The sequence below is a fragment of the Tiliqua scincoides genome, chromosome 10, assembly GCF_035046505.1.
Source record: "Tiliqua scincoides isolate rTilSci1 chromosome 10, rTilSci1.hap2, whole genome shotgun sequence".
NCBI lineage: Eukaryota > Metazoa > Chordata > Lepidosauria > Squamata > Scincidae > Tiliqua > Tiliqua scincoides.
The window spans coordinates 23617070-23627196 of record NC_089830.1 but is presented as its reverse complement, the minus strand read 5'-3'; the positions used below and the strand labels follow the sequence as shown (position 1 = coordinate 23627196).

General features: G+C 48.8%; 1 protein-coding gene across 1 annotated transcript; it reads right to left on the bottom strand.

Moving 5' to 3' along the window:
• Nucleotides 1-1470: 1470 nt before the first annotated feature.
• On the bottom strand, nt 1471-6363 carry LOC136661193 (interferon-inducible GTPase 5-like). Its single transcript, XM_066638233.1, has 2 exons — nt 5918-6363; nt 1471-3792 (listed from the first exon to the last, which is right to left on the bottom strand). Exon 2 carries the CDS (start codon nt 3765-3767, stop codon nt 2028-2030), a length of 1740 nt encoding a protein of 579 aa, XP_066494330.1. The 5' UTR covers nt 3768-3792; nt 5918-6363; the 3' UTR covers nt 1471-2027.
• Nucleotides 6364-10127: the final 3764 nt, after the last annotated feature.

Sequence of the window (10127 nt, the reverse complement as noted above, 5' to 3'; positions counted from 1 at the left end):
CATCCCCGAACTCAGCAGCTTGTAGGGTGCCTTTCACTAGACATGCTGGTTGGCAGGATCTTTTTGGATCCAGAAGAAAAAAGCTCTGGCCACCAGCTGCAGTGCAGTCAAACTCTGGTTTATTTTGCTTGCACACATCCAAGATGAGGACACTCAATAGAAGGGATTGATGTGAGTAACCAATTACGTTACGCCGAAAACAGAGATACAATTGTAGGAATTGTATCCTACACACTTGAGAGAGAGTCTCCTGGAACGGAATGTGTCAGCCTTCTGTGTAGACTGTTAAGTATTGGAGAGGAACCTTAGGTGTGTCCCAGGGTAGAGCAGGGTGCACAAAGACCAGCAGACACAGCAGAGTCCTTGAATTAGCTGACGTATACTAAAGCAAGGGGGTTCACGGAAAGAGTAGGCAAAATACAGTCCAGGTCATACACATAGAGTGCAGCAGTCCAGTTTTACCTTATCCAAATCAGTATCCACAAAACACAGTCAGTTAGCCAGTCCAAGGTCTTTCACAGCATATACAACACACAGTTATCAGTTGGTCAAAGTCTCCGGCAGCAGTATCACAGTTCAACACCTACTGCAGTGGTGGAGCTGCAGACTGGGGTTTAAGTAGTCCGAGCACCCAATCGGATTCTGCCCTGTTAACTAGGGTGTGGCAGGCTCAGGTGCAGAGTAATTCTGCTGACTCAGTGTGACTCAGCTGCCTGCAACTTTCCATGAACCAACTAGTTAGCTTTGTCTCTGGCTCTGCCTGGGCAGAGAGCTAACATAGACATGCATAGCATTGCTCTCTGAGATGGACTCCACTACAGTGCGTCCAGCTTTCCCGCAGTTGTTTTCTTGCCCCAACCCAGCTGGATTAAGACAAATGTTTGTAAGGGACAGTGTCGCATCCCTCCAAGTCTCAGGGCAGTGGCAGAAACAGGAGCGTACTGCCCAGGTCCAGTGAGTCTGATCCCGGACGCCTTCCAAAACACTTGCCTTTGAAGAAAGAAAGAAAAAAGCCAGGAAAGGCAGTATCCTTCTCCAAGGGATTACTAACGAGGGGAGGAATTAAGCAGACTTAGGGCCCGATCCTGAGCAGTGCACACTGGTTCACCGACAGCATGCAGTGTTGCAAACTTGCCATAAGACACGTTTGTGAACCGCAATGTGGGCCCAGCGCCTGAGTTCGCAGAGCGCAAGCCTGCGCTGGGCCAGCTCCAGTGCTAGGCCCACATTCCACCACCTGGCAGTTGCCTGGCGGTGGAGAGGTGAGTGAGGGTGAGGGGAGGCGTGGGAAGCATTCCGGGGCAGGGGAGACATGGGGGGAGGGAGGAGAGAGGGTGGGAGGAGGCATGGTGTGGGAAGAAGCAGGGGTGGGATGGGACTGGCGGAGCTCAGCGCTCTGAACGTCTCAACCATGTGATGGGGCTGGGGATAGAAGCTTCCACAATAATGAGTCACCAATCAGCCTGGGACTTTCCAGCAAGACTGGCTAATTTTATACAGATTTTATTTTTATTTTTTTTAATGTTAATACCCTGCTCTTTTCCACAAGGAAACCAAAGCAACCAACAGGAATCAAATCTGAACCAAATCCATAGCAAAACAAAGACTATATCACGGGGCTTCCTGAGCTGATATTTCTCATCTCTAATTTCCATTTCGGCTAGGGATATTGTGATTTCAAAAAAGGGGCTTCAGCATCTCTAGCTGGGCAAGGAGGGACCAGCAACAGGAGACTTCCGATCCCTGTGTGCCTTTTTGAATGATAGGTGCATTTAATTAGCATACAGGAACCCCGAAAAAGCTTTTACCTCCAAGGAGCCAGAGCTACAGTGCCTGGATTTGTAACCTAAATGCTCAGCTTTCTTGGATCAGTCCAAGTATTCATTTAATTTAATTTGAATTTCTGATTGTAAACAGTTTATACTTTAAAGGAATTTCTGTGCTTTTGTTTTGGTCCTGTATGTAATGCATCCAGCTTTTCCCACTCCCAATGGCTGGCTTGGATCTTCATTTTTGGCTCTTCACACTCACTCAGAAACCTTAGCAAGAACATTCTTGGCATCTTCTTCAGCATCGTTCAAAAAACCCCTCAGCATGTAGAACGTGGTGGCAAATGAAAGGCCTCCACCAGTTAGAGAGCCCACTACAGGCACAAAATCAAGAACTAACTCCAGCCCCATCAGCGTTGCACAGAGTGCTGACTTTTGCAACAGATGGGCTACAAATTGTGGGGTGATCTCACTAGCCATGGGGGTTTTTTTAATAGCGGACCTCAAAACGGCTTCATTTTTGCCAACCCGATTTGCAAGTTTACCGATGGCAGCATTATCCAAGCCAAAAACATTACAGAAAAGCCTCAAAGTTCCTACCAAGATGGCAATGTCACAAGGAAAAGAGAGACCTGGAACTGGAATGGCCCCAAGAGCAGCAGACAACACGGCTTGCATCCATATAACCTTTTTCATGGCTTTCTTTTTCTTTTCCAGAATTTCTCTGGAGAAAGCCGGCATGGCCAGAATTAACACTTGACTCTTGAGATCATCCAGCTCCTCTTCTAAGGTCATTTGCAGGCGGGGGAAGTCATACCTGTCCAAATGCCATCTGGAGATGAGAAAAACCCTTGGAGGAAGCTGATCTGATTTTGTCAAACGTTGATAGCAATCATTCTTTATCTTCTCGAGCGTTTTCTCCTCCTTGAAATCTTTTTTCCGGCTCTCATTTTCCAGATCAAGATCTATTTTGGAACGCACAAAGTAAAACTTCTTCTTCCTCTTCTGAATTTCATGGACCAAGTTGGCATCATACTCAGAGAAACGCATTGAGGAAACAATGATGAACAAGTCATACTTGTCAAAATACACTTGTTTTACATAGTTTGATACTTGAAATACTGATGTCCCTATTCCCGGTAGGTCCCAAATTGTGACGTTTGGAAATAAGGGGTGCACATATCCTTCTGAATCTGTTGATCCTACAAACGCATCAGTCTTGGCTGCTTTATCATCACCATCATCCAGACCTCTCATGGCGTTTACAAGGGACGATTTACCAGTACCTGACATCCCTGTGATGGCAATGTGAAGGGTGGTCTTTCCAGGTACATTCAACTCCGTCTCCAAGGTCATTTGCAAGAGGGGAAAGTCGTACTTGTCCAAATTCCATCTGGAGATGAGAAAAACCCTGGGCTGTTCCAAATGTTGATAGCAGTCATTCCTTATCTTCATGAGGGTCTTCTCTTCCCTGAAATCTCTTTTCCGCTTGTCATTCTCCAGATCAACATCTATTTTGGAACGCACAAAATAAAACTTCTTTTTCCTTTTCTGAATTTCACGAGCCAATCTGGCATCATTCTCAGTGAAACGGGTGGCGGAAACGATGATGAAAAAATCATACTTGTCAAAATTTACCTGCTTTAGATATCTGGCAGCTTGAAAGTTTTCTGTCCCTATTCCTGGTAGGTCCCACATTGTGATGTTTGGCAAGAAAGGATGTGGATATCTTTCTGGCTGCTTGGTTCCTTCCACCACATCCGTCTTGGCTGCATTATTTTCATTATCATCATCATCCAGGCCTCGCATGCCATTTACGAGGGACGACTTCCCGGCTCCCGTCACCCCTGTGATGGCGATGTCCAGAGTGGTCTTTTCAAATAAATCAAACTTTTTACGGGCTTGAGCTATCACTTCTGGCAGTTCTGCTTGATCCAAAGCAGCCTTCATCTCATCAAAATCATCTGTTACAAATGGTTCCATGTTGAGATCATCCATGGCCGTTTGTGTTCCTTCACTTGATCTAAGGAAGGAAAAGAAAGGAATATAGTGCTTGTTGACTTACAGGCTGCGGTTGCTATTGCATCATGTATTTCAAGGCATTTTATGCAGAGAGAAGCAAGGAACACAGGTATGACTGGCATGGGGTGGGGGTGGGAGGAATGGGGTGTTTCTGGGCAGGGATGGGATGGGTGGGAGGTGAAAGGGGGGTGGGAGGGGTGCATGCACCAGAATCCTATCCCTGCTCCTCTCCCCCTTAGGGTGCAATCCTAACCCTTTATGTCAGTGATTTCCAGGCCTGGCATAAGGGCAATGCAGCTCTGAGTTAAGGGAACAAACATTCACCTACTTTGAGGAGGCCTCCGTGAGTGACACCCAACTGCAGGATGCAGCACACGTCCCATTGGCACCGCTGTGCCAGTGCTGGAAAGCACTGACATAAGGGGTAAGGACTGCACCCTTAATCACCTGACTCCCTTACTTTCCTTGGAAAAATGACTGGCACTGATCTGAAGAGACCCACTGAGGAACAAATGTTTTTTTTCCTTGAGGAGGCCTCTGTGTCTGCCCACCCCAGCACACCCTTCATTGGCCCAACTGCATTCGTGGTGGGTGGGTAAGTTGGGGTAGGGCCGTTTGAAACAGAATAGTATGCAGACAAGAGCATTGGGCCAAAAGTTCATGGACTCCCTTTCCTTGGTCAGAATTTTACGTAAGATGAGCCCTGCTGGATCAGGCCCAGAACCCATCTAGTCCAGCTTCTTGCATCTCACAGCAGCCCACCAGATGCTTCATTGAGCACAAGAACTCACTGCCACCTCCCTGCATCTCTTTCTCCCTTTCTCCCTCTTCTTACCTAGAAACTACTTATGCTTAGTGCCAGTTTGTGTGAGGGATTGAAAACGCTACACTTTGATTGTTGCTTCCTCCCCATTATTTCATTCCAGTCCCCAGAATGAAAGCTTTCTATGGTTGCACCTTCAGCCTTGTCCCCCTCCACCTTCTATGCCGTTCCACCGAGTCTCGGCATTGGCCGCTGCACACAGTCCCAGCCCATGCAATAGATTTCCCCCATTGCATGTGATACTCATGCATGTCTCAAAAGCATGTCTGGGAATAGATGTTCAAAGTCATAGTCTCATCTTGTAAGACTCATCTTGTCCTGCATAGGGCTCAGACTTTGAAACACTGCTACTTACTCCTCCCTGTTCATTTCTGATTTAAGCAGGGATGGTAAACAATGCAACTGGTCTCTGGTTCTCTCTCCTCACAAGTGACTGGGGAAGACTGTCACTCAAATGTGCGCCTTGCTTTTCAGTGGCAAGCACAAAACAACATCTTCTTAAGGGGTTGCAGGCTGTGACAGAATAACCCCCCTTCTCCCAGAAATCTTTTTGGAGCAGAGCACAGCTCAAGGGCTATCTGGAGGTTGCTCCAATGCATGTAAGTTCACACTGAATTGGGCTATGTCAGAATGCCAGATGCAAAGGAGGGCACCAGGATGCAGATCTGTTGTTGTCTTGTGTGCTCCCTGGGGCATTTGGTGGGCCGCTGTGAGATACAGGAAGCTGGACTAGATGGGCCTCTGGCCTGATCCAGTGGGGCTGTTCTTATGTTCTTAACTACAATTCCCAGGAGGCCTTGCAGGTCTCTTGTTATCTGGTGTGCTCCCTGGGGCATTTGGTGGGCCGCTGTGAGATACAGGAAGCTGGACCACATGGGCCTGTGGCCTGATCCAGCAGGGCTGTTCTTATGAGAAGGGAAGGGGCCCATAACCCCTCTTAGCCATCACTTGCTCCACTGTTTTCCTCCCCCATTTCCCCTGTGCAGTTTGTCCCTTTTCTGCTTGGTTTTGTCTTCTTAAAAATCAGCGGTGCAAATGCCTGGTCTGGACTAGGATTGTGCTGCAATGGAGGGAAGGTCTAATGCTGAATAGTACCTAGGTGGGCTTCCCTTCCTGGGGGTCATCTGGCTCAGGATGGTGGCAGAAGTGTTAAAGCCTCCCTCCACCCTGCCACAGCTCCTCCTGTGCTCTGACGGGTATCATTGATGAAAAAATCTCATCTGTGCAAGAATCACACAAGCAGCCAGTGGCCTGCAGGAAAGAAGGAGCATGAGAAGGAAGATATCAAGCAAGAGTGGCTTACCTTTATGGGGAAGGGGAAGGGGCTTCTCTGAGGAGCTGAAGGGGCAACCTCTGAACCGTCAGTTGGCCGCCTGTTCGAAAGCCTGTGTTTGCTTCCTCACTTCTGACTAATCTCCCTTGTCTTTCCTGGTAACCAAGAATGCCTTCAGTCTCTGGTGAAAGCGAAAGTAACTTTATTCCACGAAGTGCCAGCCAACACCCTTCTCCGGTCCGCCCATCACAGACCTGGGCCAGGAGAACGTTTCCAAAGGAGCAAGGACTGTGCAGTGAACTGGTCAGGCTCCAGGATTCATCTTCATGGAAATTTGCTGGAAAAAAACTACTGTTTTTCCTCTCTGAGAAGTGAAAAGTCACATGTTGGTTGCTGCAAATAAAGATCACAAGGACATCAGCTGTTGTCAAGCCGGTGGTGCGAGGGTTTTTCCCAGCTACTTTTTATTGAATAAGTAGGCCCTCCCCTGTCCACATCCTCTCACTCCAGAATTTTTTACCCAGATAATATAAGATGGAAGAGAGAAAGAGGGAAGACAAGGAAGCCAGGAAAACAGAGGTGCCTTGCAAAGAATGGAAGAGGTCAGGAAGGCTCTAGTAAGTTTTTGTATGTGAAGAGCAAACAGAAGCAGCAGTCTTCCTATTCCTTTTGTCTGTCTTGTCCTTTTAATGAAACATACCAGGTTCTTATAAACACAACTGTGCCCAACTTCCCCTTGCACTGGAGACAATGTTCCCAGACATTTCAGCAGAAATCTGGAGCGCAGGAGCCCTGTTCCTGCCAACCTGCCTGAGGAAAAGGGACCCCCCCCCTCCATTTTGCTGTATCATTTGGTCCTAAACGAGATCCACAAAGTGATCCACAAGATCACATGGTCAGTAGGTATCCTGGCTGCTTGATGCTGAGCGATGGTCAAGCTTCCAGGCCCTGGTGAGGATCAGAACAAGGAACTTCCCCAAGCATTGCCAAGTAGTAAGAAGAAGATGTGGGACAGAAATGCCATCCTGTTTGCAGTGATACTTTTCTTGGTACCATAGACTGGTCAAAGCAGGAGGAAAAATCTATTGTGGGTTACAAACCATGATGGGTATATGCAACCTCTGGGTTCAGGGGTAGCTTACTTCTGAATGCCAGATGCCAGGGAGTGGTATAGGTTTCTTGTTGTCCTGAGTGCTCCCGGGGCATCTGGTGGACCCCTGTGAGATACTGGAAGTTGGGCTAGATGGGCTCTTTGCCTGATCCAGCAGGGCTCTTCTTATGTTCTTAGCCTGCTATCCTGGCACAACCCTTTTGATTACTTCATTGTAAGGTCTGCCAAATCCTCTTTGTTTTGCATGTGTAAATCCAGGTGCAAATATTTGTATATAGAAGCCAATATTTGCTCTTTGCAAAGGTGCGCCTTTGACTGACCTGTTCAGCTGTTTCCCCAATGTCAAGGGAAACAGGGATGGGGGTTAGCTCTGGTAGGTTGAGGGGGAGTGTGGGGAATTGACAATATGACAGACTACATGGATTGTTTCAGGGCTGGCCTGGCTGTGAGGTGGGTAGCAAAGAGGAGGTGGGCAGGCTAAGGCAGTGACAACCATCAGCATTATCTCTGCGGAGTGGGGGTGCAGGTCTGCAGTTGTGTGTGCCCCCCCCCATGTATTCATGTGGTATCTTGCTCCCCACCAGGTCAGATCAATGTCTAAGAAGCTAGAAAGGGTCATCTGCCTGACTGAACCAAGAGATGGGGACAACCAGGCACTTCTCAGTGTGCTTTTGGTTGGGAACTAACACACAAAAAATGTGTAAGGGGCTTTACCAAAGAGAAAATGGGTCCCCTTTCCAGGGCTCCCTAACAGCAGTTAGGGAGCCCTAACTGCTCCCTAACTCCCAGGGATGCAACTCCCAGGCCAACAGCAGTCTTCAGTGTTGGCCTGGGAGTTGCATCAGCCCCACAGGCCTGATGGCAACAGCCCTCTTTTGTTGCTGCCCCAGGGGGGCTGCCCCAGGGTGCAACCCCTTGGGGGGGGCAAGCAGTCTTTGCGTCTGGGGACATTGCAAGGTCACTCTGTGCATGATGTTGTTTCTGCCCCCTCTGGCAAGGCTGCAGCCTGAAGAGAAATTGGGCGCAGGGTGAGTGTTTGGCCAGTAGCAGCATCAAATGGTGCTCATAGAAATCAATGGAGGGGCGGGAACACTGGGGAATCCCAGGTCTCCCCACCCTGCCTTGCCTACCATGTCCAAGCACAGGATACAGACCACCTTTCAGAGTCCATCACACTCTTCCCACCTCAAACACTTTGCAGAGAAAACCGATTGTATTCATCACGAATTGGACTCAACTGTTCCGGTAGCTATCCCTATGACATCTGCCAATCCCACCATTTGAGATTCTTTTCAATGTATACAGTCTAAGGATGTGGACAGAATCCTCTGGAGCTTGAGACCATCTTTGTGCCAGCTTGACCCTTGTCCAGCTTGGCTAACACGAGATGCATGGGCCAGGCTGGCTGATTGGATGGAACCCATTGTAAATTCAGCTTTGCGGGAGAGAGTGACGCCCAACATCCTGAAGACTGCAATTTTGAACCCCCTCCTTAAAAAAGCTATCTCTGGTTTTTAAACAATTTATTGGCCAGTTTCCAATCTTTTTCATGGAGAGGGTGATTGAGAGAGTGGTGGCATCCCAGCTCCAGGGGTTCCTAGATGAGAAAGATTATATGGACCCATTCCAGTCTGACTTCAGGCCAGGTTTTGGGACAGAGATGGCCATGGTCACTCTGACAGATGAACTTCACCAAGGATTAGATTGAGAAGGTGTGTCCCTGCTGGTCCTGCTGGACCTTTCAGTGGTTTTTGATACCAATGACCATGGAATTCTCCTTGGTCACCTGGCCAGAATCAGCAGGCTTGTGGGCACTGCTCTGTGGTGGTTCCACTCCTTCTTGACTAACAGGTCCCAGATGCTGATGCTGGGGGATATCTGTTTAACGCCCTAGCCCTTATAGTTTGGGGTGGTCTTAACTCTCCCAACACTAAATTTTAGCGGATGTCCTAACCTGTCCTGAAGCAGGCAGCCCAGTGGGCCTGCTCTACAGGACAGGTTAGGACATCTGCTAAAATTGAGCATTGGGAGAGTTAAGACCACCCCAAACTATAAGGGCAGGGTAATGGCCGAAATCAGCGCAGTCCAGAGCAAGGGGAATTGCTTCCCCTTACCCCGTGTTGCACAGCAGCATCCCCAATGGGGCTGACACCTAAAGAGGTGGCACAGATCCAAGCATCCAAGAGCTGCACCAGGCTGCCCAGGGGTAGGATCTGGAATAAGTTTTTTTTTTCTTGACTTTTTTCTCAAAAAGCAGCGAAGTAAAACAATCATTGACTGCTAAGAGCAACGCGCAACCACTCCGAGCATGTCATAACTCCACCCTCTTCTTGAGACTCTTGCCACTCTCTTTGCCCCGCTCTTCCTCGATGCAGGTGGTGAGCAAGCTCTGCAGGGGCAACAACTGAGAGTCCTGCTCCAACTTCACCTGCCTGAACATACCCACTAAGACCTGACCCTGGTCCATGTCCGTGTCCATGCGTGAAGAACCTTTGGGTGCCCCTTTTGCTGTCATAAGGAAAGCGACACAAGCAAGAGGCAGCGGGGCGTAAATGGGGCACATTTGCACGGCTGAACCCCTGGCTGTTTGTGCAGTAGGTGCATACCCTTTCAGCAGTGTGCTTCTTAACCCCAAGTTCAAACAAGCGGGAGTCTCATGCAGCCTTTGCAGGGGAAGTCAGAGCCAAACTCACTCTCAAGTAAGCACATACCTGCTCCAAGGCAGCCCTCCCCTTGCCAATCGGGGACCGTCAACAGATGTGCACCCATCGGCCATGCACACCCCTCATCTGGCCTGTTTGCTGGCCTGTGCCAGCTGTCCTATGCTGAGTGAATCCCTGTTCACATGCCCAGCCTTTTCAGTGCTGCTGGTCCCACTGGCCAGTTGCAGACAGCAAATTGCTGTAGGGGGGGGGGAAGCAGCGCAGGAAACTGGCAGTCGGGGGTGCAAGTTGGCACCCCTTAAGGCAGTGATTCCCAATCTTTACAAGCCCATGGACCACTGAGGTAAAAATTGGAATTGCCATGGACCACATGCAAGCCCCCCATCCCCAGCACACAAAAAATACAATTAAACTTGTGATAATTAGAGAAGATTTATTTGAGATTTATTATATAGAGATGTGTGGG

Excerpts from the sequence above, each read along its gene's own strand:
- LOC136661193 (XM_066638233.1), bottom strand. The coding sequence starts at position 3,767 with ATGGATGATCTCAACATGGAACCATTTGTAACAGATGATTTTGATGAG.